General features: G+C 44.2%; 1 protein-coding gene across 1 annotated transcript in view; it reads right to left on the reverse strand.

Moving 5' to 3' along the window:
- The window catches only part of MIS18BP1 (MIS18 binding protein 1), a 203,762-nt gene that overhangs the window by 169,703 nt on the left and 19,246 nt on the right, over window positions 1–14,813 (reverse strand). Inside the window, exons 3-6 of the mRNA XM_082274974.1 lie at window positions 10,489–10,562; window positions 8,810–8,940; window positions 8,644–8,734; window positions 4,834–5,039 (exon numbers count right to left, since the gene is read on the reverse strand). Of these exons, the coding sequence (XP_082131100.1) occupies window positions 4,834–5,039; window positions 8,644–8,734; window positions 8,810–8,940; window positions 10,489–10,562 (502 nt within the window). The remainder of the gene's footprint in view (window positions 1–4,833; window positions 5,040–8,643; window positions 8,735–8,809; window positions 8,941–10,488; window positions 10,563–14,813) is intronic.

A 14,813-nucleotide genomic window follows, 5' to 3' on the forward strand; every position in this document is an offset into this window, starting at 1 on the left:
GTCTACTCCAAAACTCTCCAGGAGGAGAGGGGGGACAGTTACCATACCAGGAACCAGGTAGGCACTGCTCCAGATAGAGCATCCTCACCATCGGAATGAGGGGTTGTCGGCCAGGAGGAACACAGACTCGTGCCGAGACCCGGTTGTATGCAACCTCACGAGGCGTTTAACTGGCAGTCCAGCCCCCATCCGGTGAAGCCCATGTCGCGTCTGACCTAGCATGGAGCTAAAGTCTGCACGCGCTCTGGCCAGACTGAGGTGACCGCTGGATCTAGATTATCAAGCCCGACGCTCAGTCCAGCAGTTGATTGTAGATCTCAGAGGAAAAAAATCCCAGGAGAAAAAAAAAAAAAATCTATCCAAAAAGAAAAAAATGCCAGGACCAGAGATCCCAGCAAGGAACTAGGTCCTTACTCCTGACTAGGCAGAAAGAGAGAGAGAGAGAGAGAGAGAGAGAGAGAGAGAGAGAGAGAGAGAGAGAGAGAGAGAGAGAGAGAGAGAGAGAGAGAGAGAGAGACAGAGAGACAGAGAGACAGAGAGAGAGACAGAGAGACAGAGAGACAGAGAGACAGAGAGACAGAGAGACAGAGAGACAGAGAGACAGAGAGACAGAGAGACAGAGAGACAGAGAGACAGAGAGACAGAGAGAGACAGAGAGACAGAGAGAGACAGAGAGACAGAGAGAGACAGAGAGAGACAGAGAGACAGAGAGAGAGAGAGAGACAGAGAGACAGAGAGAGACAGAGAGACAGAGAGACAGAGAATACCCCCTAGGACTGCCCAAAGGTGTAGCCAGACTTTTTCTATGCCTAGTGTCCTACTAATGTAGGGGGCAGTATAACCCAATGGTTAAGATCAGAAGCTGTGTCTGTCAACTAACGAAAGAGAAAAGATAATTGGGCCCACAAAAATTATCGCTTTTTTTTCCTAAAGACAAAAGCACACACTCACAACACATGTAATTAAGGCTTGGGATTCAATGCACACACAAAAGGAAAATGGGATTATAATTCAGCATTAATATTGCTTACGAGAACAAATTATGTTTTGCCAGGGAATGAGACACTCTGGAGTATGGATAAAAGAGAACAATGCACAGTTAAAGGATATCATGAAGGAGGGGGGGGAGATATGCACGTTGGAGGAGTTAGGACACAAGGGATACGCTGTTGATAGACGAATGGAGATACCATCAATTAAAAACATTTTTTAAAGACACTGCCTCATCCAATAAGATTAGGAGAAAATGTATTACTATTTGCAGGTTGCACCAAAGCACTGTGTATCCCAGAATTACAAGATTCTCACTGGATTGGCGGAACCAGTGAGCCCACCTTTTTTTGAAAAATGGTAGTCGGAGCTTGGCGCAAGCTGGAGTATGAAAAAGAAAATACTGAAATTAGCAGACGGCATTGCAAAGACAAATACGAGAGAAATTATTTATAAATGCTTGTCAAGATGGTGCATAACACCTACAAAAGCATATAAATACCAACCGGAAAAATCACTGTTTTGTTGGAGAGGATGTGGGGCAAGGTGAACAATTCTACATATATGGTGGGAATGCCCAAAAATACAGAAATTCTGGCAGGAAGAAATACAATTGATTCAGGAAATAATGAGAGTGAGCTTGCCTAAAAACCCAGAGACCTATTGACTCTATAGCCCCAAACTTATAATAAAGCAGTACAAAAAGATGGCAATACCTCAACTAATGCAGCAAAATACTTATTCCCAAAATGTTGGCAGGTACCAGACAGTCCAACAGTAAGAGACTGGGTTAGAAAGATTGAGAGTATTTATAAAAATCGAGAAGATCTGTATTATATGGGAGAAAATAAAATAGGAAAATGTATTCGTATTTGGAAGGGGTGAGGAGAGTTCAAGGGCACAAAGAGATATGCTGAACTAATGGGTGTTTAAACGAGAATAGGTGGAGAAAGGGGAAGTTAAGAGAGGCTGTGATAGGTAAGAGGTGGGATAGAGGGGATCCAGGGGAGGTGGGAGGGGTGGGGGATAATAATATGCAAGTGTTTTGTTTTCTTATGATAATGGTTATGCACTATTTATGTATTTTATAAAAAGTAAAAATAAATAATTTTTTTTTTTTTTTTTTAATTTAAAAACAGTAATTGGACTGCCATATACTGCTAATGAGGACAGATTTAGCAGTTTATATTAACTAAAATATTTGCATTTCCATGTTCTGTGTACTGTGGGAGAACAGATGTAGTGAATGCAGGCTTCTGGGTGTAGTAACACTTTACCTAACAGAATTTTTTAAAAGTGTAGTTTCAGAATTTTCCAAATGACTGTTTCTTTACAAGCCTCAATAAATCAGATATTAAAAGAAGTGTTGGTAGCCTGTGTGTGTCATCTTTTGTTGTGTTTGTACTTTTCACTTGTTTTGAACACTGTAAGGCTGAATTCACACCAGATATAGTGAATCCAAGGTCCTGGGTTTAGAAACACTTTAAGCTTTTTTTTACCCCCTTGATTTCATCTGGTGATCCAGTAACGCACTTCTTGTATTATTGCGTCTATATACGATGTTCAATCTAGGTAAAAGTAGTGCCACATCCCATAATTGGATCAATAAAAAAATAAATAAATAAATGGCAAATATCAGGATTTTTAAGGCAACTAAACAAAATAGTACAAAACCTCAATGTTTATTACAACTTTTAACCAGTTCTAGACCGGAAGGATTTACCCCATTCCTGACCAGGCTATATTTCGCGATTCGGCACTGCGTTACTTTAACGGACAATTGCACGGTTATGCGACGCTGAACCCAAATTAAAATTATGTCCTTTTTTCCCCCCACAAATAGAGCTTTCTTTTGGTGGTATTTGATCACCTGTGCGATTTTTATTTTTTGCGCTATAAAAAAACAAAAAAAAACGATAATTCTGAAAAAAAAAAAAAACCAATATTTTTCACATTCTGCTATATAACATTCGAAAAAAAACAAAGTAAAAATGTAAAAATCAAAATCTTTCATCCCTTTAGGCCAATTTGTATTCTGCTACATATTTTTTATAAGAAAAAAAAAAAAAAAAAATCGCAATAAGCGTATTTTGATTGGTTTGCGCAAAAGTTATCGCGTCTACAAACTAGGGGAAAGATTTCTGTAATTTTTATTTTTTTACCAGTAACGGCGGCGATCTGTGATTTTTGCGGCAGACAGAACAGACCCCTGACATTTGACACTTTTGGGGGGGGGGGGGGGGGGGAATCTGTAAAATTACTACAGTAATCAGTGCTAAAAAAAAAAAAAAAAAAAAATGTACTGTTATTGTAATAATGACATTGGCAGGGAAGGGGTTAACACCGTGGGTGATCAAGAGGTTAATGTAAGCCTAAGGGAGTGTTTCTAACTGTGAGGGGGGGGGCTTTTGAAATTATCATAGAGACCTGTGATCCTATATTAGAAGGATCACAGGCGCTCTGATCATTCCAGAGAAAAGAATGGTCAGCTGTGTTTACAACAGCTGCCCGTCATCCTCTCTCAGCAAGGAGCGATCGCTGGTGCCTGGCAGTAATCGCGGCCACCAGCCCCGTGCTTAGGCTTCCTCACTGCCGAGTGGCATCAGGCGCGCGACAAACTTAGTACTACGTCGGTTCGCGCAGGAGGGGCTGCCTGCCGCAGTAAAACTTAAGTGGTTAATCACTTCAATACCGGGCAATTTCACCCCCTTCCTGCCCAGGCCAATTTTAAGCTTTTAGCGCTGTTGCATTTTGAATGACAATTGCGCGGTCATGCAACGCTGTACCTAAACAAAATTGATGTCATTTTTTCCCCACAAATAGAGCTCTCTTTTTGTGGTATTTGATCACCGCAAGGTTTTTTCTTTTTTGCTAAATGAAAAGTTTGAAAAAAATAAAAAAAATAATCTTTTTTGTTTATGTTATACAATTTTGTAAATAGATACGGTTTTTTCCTGCACTGATGAGGCCACACTGACGGGCACTGATGAGGAGGCACTGATGGGGTGGCACTAATATATAGCACTGATAGGCAGCACTAATATGCAGCATTGGTGGGCACTGATAGGTGGCACTGGTGGGCAGCACTGATGGGGAGGGCACTGGCGGGCTCCCTGCGCCCTGATTGCCATCCCTGGTGGCCATGGTGGGCATTCCTGGGGTCATGGGTGGGCATCCCCGGTGGTTCTAGTGGCACCCCCCCCCCCCCCCCAAGGGTCTGCACTGGTAATCAATGATCTGACCACCAGTGCAGACCGACCCCCCCCCCCCTCCCCCATGTCAGGAGAGCCGCAGATCGGCTCTCCTCTACTCGTGCCTATCAGGCACGAACTAAGGAAAGCCGATCAACGGCTCTTCCTGTGTATTATGTGACCAGCTGTGATTGTGACTTCTATCAGTGTCCGGCCGAGCACTGGTTAAAGCCTGCAGGAGGAGTTTTTATTCTCCTCTGACTGTCCTATAAGGCTGCATGACTTCTGACCCTGTCTGGACAGTGCAGATTGGCCCTGTGCTGATCACATGGACCCTCCCGAAAAAAAAAAAAAAAAAAAAACAACACCTCTCTAGCATACCACACAAAACTGAGAATGGGCAGAGTGCCTCCAAGGCTCTGTACTAACAGAGTTGGATTGCAGACTGTGGATCAGAAAAGACAGGATCTAACACTTTTTTTTTTTTTTTTTTTTTTTTTTTTTACACAATACGCAGGATTAACCCCTTAGGATCCACAGTGACTATAACAAGCATGCTTTACTGCATATACAGTACAGAATGAGTTTCCTGTTGCAGGTTTAGTAACACTTTAATACTGCTTTAATTACCAATCACTCACAAAGCACTTACTACTACGGGTTAATCTGCCTTTGTATTCATGCTCTCCATCTGGGTGTCCAGGATCCAGGAGTTTCAATTCTCTATATGAACTCTTTTTTTTAACCTTGCTATAACTGCTGGGCTGATTGCTCTTTGTATTTGGACAGGAACCAGAAGTTGCTATTTTTGCTACTTGTTGGTTTGGAGGGTCCTCGGGCTGGTTAGGTGTTGAGGCACTAAAATGAATAAAAGGTATTATTAAATACAATGAATCTGCACATTCACCTTACCTGCACATTAGAGCCTAGAGAAAAAGATGCTTTAGATACAAATATCTCTATTTCCCCCTTACATTTTTAATAAACGTCAACAATGTTAAAGAGGTTCATATATTTGTATATATTCGACAATCAACCATTATACCATATATAGTATAAGATCTCGTGTCTCTCAAATATTTATGGACTGGTAGAGCTGTTGTACCTTTGGTCCAGTGGATTGGTATTTGAAAAAACCAAACCGCAAACTGCTCCATAGGTGTGGGTGTAAAATGGAGAGGGGAGCTTCCCAAATCTAACTTATCAAGACCCTGTCTTCCAGGCAGTTTAATAGGAATCCATCACATAAAGTGATGTGAGTGAAATCATTACCTTGTGAAAGGACGGGTTATGGTTCATTTGGTTGAAGCTCTGTAAGGGCTCATACATAGACATATGATTTTATGTATATCCGGCTTCCAACCAGATGTAAAATCTAGCCCCTACACCTTGGTTGTAAGGAGTCGTCGGTTGCCAAGATGCAGGCGGCTCTTGCTTAATAAAACGCAGGGAGCTTCTACCAACCTGCATCCTTGGTTGCTAAAACGCAGATGGTTCCTGGTGCTTTGTGTCTTCGGTTGATAGGACACAGACGGTTCTTGTATTGGTAGGGCCAATAGTGTTCATTTACAATTGACACTTTTGGGGGGGATCTGGGACATTACTACAGTAATCGGTGCTAAAAAAAAATGCACTGTTACTGTAATGATGACATTGGCAGGGAAGGGGTTAACACCGTGGGTGATCAAGGGGTTAAATGTAAGCCTAGGAGATTGTTTCTAACTGTTGGGGGGGGGGGGGGGGGGGGGCTTTTGAAATGATCATAGAGACCTGTGATCCTATATAGAAGGATCACAGGCGCTCTGTGACCATTCCAGAGAGAAGAATGGTCAGCTGTGTTTACAACAGCTGCCCGTCCTCTCTCAGCGGGGAGCGATCGCGGGTGCCTGGCGGCAAACCGATACATACGGTACATACAGAATTAAATATGGCTTATATACTTGGACCAAGAACATTGTTTTTTTTTTTTTTAAAAGCAGCTGCATATTACGGGGCTGTTTATGGGCTTAACATACACCTGCGATCCGAACACAGTGTAATTTGTTTGTGTGCATCAGCCCTGAAGAAAAAAAGGACAGGGGGAAATGAAGATGGGGGGAGACAGAGGGTAAAAAAAAGGTACCATAGACTCTAAGGTGTTCCCCTCCAGAATAGGAGCCTAAATAAGAAGTAATGCTTTCCAGCGGTAGTAAGGCGAGGGTGTACTGGATCCACCAGAATGCTGGTAAGTTTCTTATTAACCACTTAAGCTTCGGAAGGTTTTACCCCCTTAATGACCAGGCCATTTTTCGGCACTGCATTGCTTTAACTGACAATTGCGCAGTCATGCTAAGTCATACCCAAATCCAATTGATGTCCTTTTTTCCCCCCCACAAATCGCTTTATTTTGGTGGTATTTGATCACCTCTGCGTTTTTTAGATTTTGTGCTATAAACAAAAAGAGCAACAATTTAAAAAAAAAAAAATAATATATTTTTTACTTTCTGCTATTAAACATTCCCAATAAAAGAAAAAAAAAAATCTAACTATCATTTTAGGCAAATTTGTATTCTGCTACATATTTTTGGTATAAAAAAAATCCCAAAAAGCGTATATTAATTGGTTTGCGCAAAAGTTATAGCGTTTACAAACTACGGGATAGATTTATGGACTTTTTTTTTTTTTTTTTTTTATAGTAATGGCGGTGATCAGCGACTTTTAATCGGGACTGCGATATTGCGGCGGACACCTAACTGACATTTTTTACATTTTACATTTTTTGGGGACCAGTGAAAATAATACAGTGATCAGTGCTAAATAATATGCACTGTTACTATATAGGGGTTAACACTGGGGTGATCAAGGGGTTAAATGTGTTCCCTATTGTGCTTACTAAAGCTGGATACACATTATACAACTTTTGTGGTTAGATTTCCTTTAGATTTACCTTTTCTATGTAGTGCAAGGGCCTGCCTGATTTCATACAAATTGAAAGTGTTTAGGTCTGACCTCATATTATATGGTTTTGGAAGTCTGAAGGAAAAAAAATCTAAAGAAAATTGTATAGTGTGTATGGCCTATAACTGTGGGGGGGATGGTTTGGACAGAGGCAGGGAGAGATCGGTGATTCAGCTAAGCTGAATCACATGATCTTTCCCTGCCTCTCTGACAGATGAGCCGCCTGCTTTGTTTACATAGGCAGGTGGCTCATCTGTCATTCTAGCTGAAATTGCGGGAGGCCGGTGGTGATCGAGCCCGCTCCTCCCGTGGTCAGGCTCCCGCTGTGTCTCATCACCAGGGATGCGCTTGGGCGTGTTCGAGTTACTAAGTGCCCGATCCCGCCAGGAAGTCGACATTGCAATCCGCTAATAACAGGCAGTGAGACATTTCCCAATCTGTGCAGCTGCAGATTGGGAAATGTCTCACTGCCTATGATTAGCGGAGTGCAGTGTCGACTTCCTGGCGGGATCGGGCATGTACCAACTCGAACACGCCTGAGCTCATCCGTGCTAATACAGGCGGGAGCGTGGCTCCGGTGGCACATGCACACCGCCAATTCGGTGTGCACACCGCCAATTCCACGGGCACATAATCACAAAGATCTACGTGATTATGAGCAGCCGAGCCGCCCTGCCACAGTAAATCTGCGTGGGGCGGTCAGCAAGTGGTTAAGTATATGTTGCCTAACTTGGGTAATGAGATACCTAAAAGGGCAATCTCCAGACAAACCCTGTTCTCAGTTTCAATATATACATATATCTCCCAATGTTGTTCCCATCTACAGACAAAGCAGGATCGAATACCCAGAAGCAAATTAATAGCGATTTCCACATCTCAATCATAACTGATAAAACAATGATGTCATTAAGGCCAAGTTCACACGCATTAAAAGCAAATGTTTGACAGGTGTTAAAAATGCCCCTCAAACATCTACGCACAAACATTTTTTTTGGGGGGGGGGGGGGGGGGGGGCGGCAGGTTTCCTGTGCACTCCACTGAATGTTTTGCAATGCAGATCGCATTGCAAAACATTCCTTCCTGGCTGAGCTAGTCTGGGACACCTAAATGCTGACCCGAAAGTGACATCACGGATGTCGCTTTCCGGGTCACAGCAATAGAAGGGGAGGAGTATGGATGTGTGTCCACTCCTCTTCTTCCCCTGAAACCGCTGGCAGGCACCATCTCGCTTCTGGGCCCGAGCGGAGCCTGGTAAGCATGGCGGGGACGTGTGAGAGCAATCAGATGGCAGTGCAGTGGTCCAAATGTTTTCACTTGACAGGCAGGCAGCCTGTTTGTTTCACATACAATCCCAGTGATTGCAGATTGTGTGCGACCCCCCCCCCCCCCCCCCCCCCTGCTGCCAGGTTCGTATGACAACGGTTAAAACCCACTTCTTGGACTTCACATGTGTGTGTTGCAGTGTCGTCAAGAGGTAACATTTCAAAACCATCTATACATCAATACACATATTTGTAGGAGTAACCTTTTTAACGACTGTAGGAAGGGGTTGACGTAGCTTTTCCAGTTGTCGGGAAAGCCATGTTCAAACTTTTCTACCAGCCAGGATGGATAACCTGAAAAGATAAACAGCATATGAAGGTCTCTGATATCACAGCGGTTAAACAACTTAACTTGTTAGATTAACCTACCAGAATACAACATGTATGCCTTGTCTAGAGGTCCATGAAGCTCGTACACTCGGCCTGTCAAAGATTTCACTTTGTATGGTTCAATGCGATGCACAATAATATTGCTGTGCCAGTACAGGTCCTCACAGTCTCTGTACAAGACAGAAAAAAAAAAAAACGTATGTCAATAATACATTGGAAAGAAAAATTAAAGTCTCCTGTGTGAAAATTAAAAGTCAGCAGCTACAAAAACTGTATCTGCTAACTTTTAACCAGTTCCCACCCAGGCCAATTCTGCCATTTCTCTCCTACATGTAAAAAACAGTTTTATGCTAAAAAAATTTCACAGCAGCCCCAAACATGATATATTTTTAGCAGTGAACCTTAGAGCATAAAATGGTAGGTGTTGCAATTTTCTATGTCATAGCGGTTTTTCAAACACAATTTTTTGGGGAAAAAAAATTACACTTTAATGAATTTTTAAAAAAAAGACGATATAACCCTATAGTCATGATTAATGGAGCGCTGTGTCTGTCGAACTCGGAGAAATAGATTTTATGGCGAGTACAAAAATCCCATTTTTCTCTTTAGTTTATCGACGTACACAGCGTTTCATTAATCAGGACTATAGGAACGTTCAAAAGCAGTGGCAAAGGAAAGGAAAATGAGGGGTGGGGAAAATAATAAGGCTAAACACAAGAGCCCTAACCGGGTCACAAGAGCTCAACCAGGACAGAGCCGCCCCATGCAGATGTGATCCGAGTGGCCATTTAGCCACTTTAATCACTTCTGCTACAAAGGGAGTCGCCAGCTGCAAATATTTATACCGGGATGCCGTCTGTAGATGCAGGCATAATCCCCTTATAACTACTGCAACCCTGGGACACTCATGGACGTCCTACGGAGGGCAAGTAGTTCACTTTTTTTTTTTTTAAATCAACTTTATTGCTTTCATAAGGGATGAACAACATTCCTTGTGAAAGCACGGGCTGTGACAGGTCCTCTTTATGGAGAGATCTGGTGTCTATTAGACCCCAATCTCTTCTCTAGGCTCCAATGCAGCCAGACACAGATCGGTCTGATTGGCTGCTTCCCTGGCCGTTACCAGTGATAATGCATTGATTAAATCATCATCGCTTCCAGTTTCCGGAGTCAGAATCTGTGTAGTGCTGTCACATTGCTCCTGGTCCCTGTGATTGTACAGCAGAGCCTGAGAAAGGTGGCATTGGGAGGAAGTGGGAGGACACCCTTCCGCAGAAGCTCGAATCACTTCTGCCTTAAAGTATCTCCAGGCTGAAAAATTTTCATACTGGGATGACACCTGCAGTAAATGATTTTTATACCGGAATGATGCTGGGTATAACCACTTTAACCCGAGGATGTTAAACAGGCGGGAAGTGGTTAAAAAACAGCCACTCACCTGTCCAGGGATTCAGCGCTGTGCTCCCCTGACCCAGTTTCTTCACTGCTCTTTGGTCCTTGGGTTAATTTTTATTACTGGGGGCAGCCGACTGACTGCTTGTAGCTTTACAGCCAACTGCCCATTGTGAATGGCCCTGCAGTCTTTTGGGGCCTTTGAAGTGTCCCAAGTGGCTGCAGGGAGAGGCGAACTTCTGCTGCTAACGCCTAAGATTTGACAACTTCGTAGAGACAAAAAATACATTTGGCATAATGTAGAAAAAAAAAAAAAAAAAACTTACACTCGCTTCCCATCTACACATATTCCTTTGTTCTCAATGGCTCTTACAAACCACTTACACAGTCCAATGTTATCCTGGGGGGAAAAAATAAAAAGTTTATTCAATTAAAACAAGGAAATACATGAGCCAGAGAAGGACATTTTGTGTAAAACGCTTAAAATCCATATTAAGTGTATAGCTAGATTGCCATTAGAAATATGGTTAGTATGTAAAATAATCATAAAATTATTTCAGATTAACTACAACCCTTTCTGTGGAGACCAACACAATTTTCACCATCAATGACATGTCCATTAATCTACATTTTAGAAACTAAAGAAAAAAAAAAAAAAAAAACTGGATTTTCGTCTTACCATAAAATCCTCTTCTCTGAGGTTCACTGACGGACACAGCTCCCTGCTTTCTTAGACCCTTGGGCTTATGCTGCCCTCTCTTCAGGAGTAGGACTAGGTGGAAACAATTTTGGCTACTGCCCTGAGGCAGTCCCAGGAGGTATACCATCACTTCCTGCTATAGGACTTCAGTTTGTAACAAGCAGTGTCAGAAGAATACAAAACAACCCAACAGAGGGACGGAAGCTGTGTCAGTCATTGAACCTCAGTGAAAAGGATTTTAGGGTAGGACAAAAATCCAGTTCTCTTTCCTTAACTGAAAGACACGGCTCCATGTCTTCTTAGACCCTTGGGATGTCCCAAAGCAGTATCAACATGTGGAGTGGGAAAAACACAGCAATACATATAATTCCCAACAAGGCTAAACATAGTCAGCCAGGTAAAACCGGAGCTCAACCAGGAACAACTGGAGCTCACCACCAGGAAAAAAATTCTAACTCGAGAGGCATAAGCCTCTGCAACTGCAGCCTGCAAAACTTTGCGGCCAAATGCCGCATCTGAAGATGCAAGTACATCCACATTATAAAACTTTGTGAATGTGGGTATAGACGACCACGTAGCCGCCTTGCACACCTGAACCACACCTGATGACAGAAGGCATTAAGTGCCCTCGTAGAATGTGCCTTGACAGGGAAAGGAGGAACCTGACCCTTAATAGAATAGGCTTGCACCACTGTCTGCCTGATCCATCTAAAAAAGGTTGCAGCAGATGCGGCCTGCCTCTTTTGGGGTCCATCCATAGAGCAAACAAAAAAATCGGATTTCCGAATCGACTCCGCCAGGTACACCCGAATTGGCATCCAAGGAATGGAGAGCAATTTCTTTAGGATGTTTTGGCTGAGGAAATAAGGACAGCAGCACAATATCTTCATTCAAATGAAACCCCGAGACAACCTCAGGAAGGCATGCCTGACAGGGTCGTAACACCACTTTGTCCCTGTGAACCACCAGGTAAGGCGACCAACAGAACAACGCAGCCAACTCCAACACCCTAGGAGCAGAAGTAATGGCAACCATAAGGCCACCTTCTGCGACAGTGAGCAAAGGAAGTTCACAAATGTTTTCAAAAGGAGACTTTTGAAGTACCGACAGTACCAAATTGAGATCCCACAGAGGTACCAGGGATCACACCGGAGGAGCCAGATGGCGAACTCCCTGCACAAAAGTGTGAAACCCCCCCCCCCCCCCCCCCGAGATGCACACCAAGTAATGTACGCTACGGATCGACCGATTATCGGCAAAGCCGATTATCGGAGGGCAGATATATCTGTATCGTCCCCGGAACTGGCCGATATTTCAGATATTCCAAATATTTCTAATGTATAGGGTAAAATGATGTCACAAAGAATAATTCCCCCGGGGCGTGACCACGTGACTTCCGAGATCGTATGCTGGACGGAGCGGTATCACCCGGGTATCAGGGCAAGTGGGTGAGAGACGGATCGGTATCGGGTGGGTACCGGACGGAGCGGTATCACTTATGGCAAGTGGGTGAGAGATACCAATCTGCCAGCAGATCTGCAAATGTGGAATTTTTTATATCTTTTGTACACATGGGAGTGGTATTTCAAGTGTGTATGTTTATTCAATAACATTTGTAAAACGGAATTATGCTATGTGACATCATTTTACCCTTACATGAGCATCACCACCTAATGGTTGGAGGAGAAGAAGACTAGTCTTGGACCCTGACAAAAAGATTTACAAAATATCGGCCCATATAGGCCGATACCAATACGTTGTGACCAATATAAATCGGCCCTGAAAAAACATATCGGTCTATCCCTAATGTACATCTTCCAAACTCGATGATCAACCGTCCTAGAAGTAGATTTCCTGGCTTTCAACAGTGTAGGAGTCACCGACTTCCAAGGAATGTCTGCTAGCAGCTATACCAGGCCTGCTTACCAAGACTGGCACAACCAGAATCCCTTCCACCTAGATTCTGTGTAGCAGTCTCGACAGAAGTCCTATTGGAGGAAAAAGCATAAATCAGACAATACTGACCCCCAGGGGGACACCAGAGCATCTGCCAGAGGATCCTGAGACTTTGACACAAACCTCTGCACCTTCCTGTTGAGACCAAAGGCCAATAGGCCCACATCAGGAGTCCCCCCACCGGAGACACAGTTGATGAAAACACCTCTGGATGGAGCCTAATCTCCCGGATGTTGATCGGCAGACCAGAGTCCTCTCGAGTCCAAACACCTCCCCACCTAGACAGACTGGCATCCGGGGAAAGCACTGTCCAATACAGGGGAAGAAAGGACTTCCCCAGGCGAAGCGCCGGAGAGCGGAGCCACCTGTCACGGTCTGGAGCCCGGCTCGGAAGCCAGTAACTATAAGCAGAGGATGCTCACATGGGAGCAAGCAAAAAGTGCAGAGACATGGCTTAAATCAGGAAGTTCATGGATGGAGCAAAGGGTTCAAGGTTCAAGGCAAATAAGATTCACGGCAGGATCCTTCAAGGATTTGTCCAGGGAACTGTCCAGCATTGCAGGTGGCTAAGCAAGCAGAGTCATTGCCAGACAGACATAGTAGAGGTCCCAGGTTCAAGTCTGGGTCCTGACACCACCATATCCGAGACCCATCTCGTGCCCTGGCTCAACCGGACCAGTTTGTCCCACTACTGCGGATCCTGCGGAAGTATGTATGTTTATTCAATAACATTTGTAAAACGGAATTATGCTATGTGACATCATTTTACCCTTACATGAGCATCACCACCTAATGGTTGGAGGAGAAGAAGACTAGTCTTGGACCCTGACATAGTAGAGGTCCCAGGTTCAAGTCTGGGTCCTGACACCACCATATCCGAGACCCATCTCGTGCCCTGGCTCAACCGGACCAGTTTGTCCCACTACTGCGGATCCTTGTTCCATTTGGCAAGAATCTCGCTTTGAGGTCTGGTACGGAACTAAGCAAACGGAACAGACTCAAAAGGTGGAGACCATCAGACCCAGCACTTGCATGCAAATCCAGAGTGACGACAGACGGTTGGACAACAAGAGCCAAATCGCATCCTGTAACTTCTGTAGTTGTTTCGCCTGTGGAAGAAACACCCGGGCCGAGGCTGAATCCAGCATCAGACCGAAGTAGTCCAGGTGGACGGAGTCAGAACCGATACCTGAAACTTCAGTGTCCATTCGAACTCTTGTAGAGTTCGCACAGTAATGTCCAAATCGACGTCTAGAGCAGATGAAGACTGCACGCAGAAGCAGACCATCTAGGTAGCCCAGTACCACGATCCCCTTCTGCCGAAGCAAGGCCAACACTTTTGTGAACACCCGAGGAGTTGAAGCAAGATCAAAGCGTAATGCCACAAATTGATAATGCTCCTCGCCCACAGCAAAGCGAAGAAAAACGCTGGTGCCCAACATATTTTGGAATATGAATGTAAACGTAATTGATATCGATAGAGGCCAAAAGATCCCCTTGATGAAGGAATGCCACTACCATATGAATGGACTCCATCCGAAATTCCTGAACCCACACAAAAGTGGTTTAGTCTTGTGGTCCAAGATCGGGGGCCTTGCCTTCCTTCCTGGGAATGGTAAACAGATTTGAATAAAAACCTTGAAAACGTTCCGACTCTGGAACCAACACGATTCCTTGTGCTAACAAATCCTGCACTGCCACGCAGAGGCCCTGCAGCCGATCATGAGACAGGTATAAGCGGGAAGGAAAGAACCTTGCCGGAGGCAAGGACCGAAACTCGATCTTGAAGCCGAACCAACTTGTGGACCCATCTGTCCTGAATGAGCAAGGTCCATGGATCCGGAAAAAAGCGAAGACGTCCCTCCACCCTAGATGCGGGTGAGGGCGCCCCTTCAGGCAGGTGAAGGCTTGTCTGCGGAACCAGAAGTGCCCGCTTTGGACTTACCATTCCAGGGTCTCTAAGAGCCTTCCGCAAAGTTACGGGTGGATCTCGAA

Source organism: Pelophylax lessonae (assembly GCF_965119305.1).
Source record: "Pelophylax lessonae genome assembly, chromosome: 13".
Taxonomy (NCBI): Eukaryota; Metazoa; Chordata; class Amphibia; order Anura; family Ranidae; genus Pelophylax; species Pelophylax lessonae.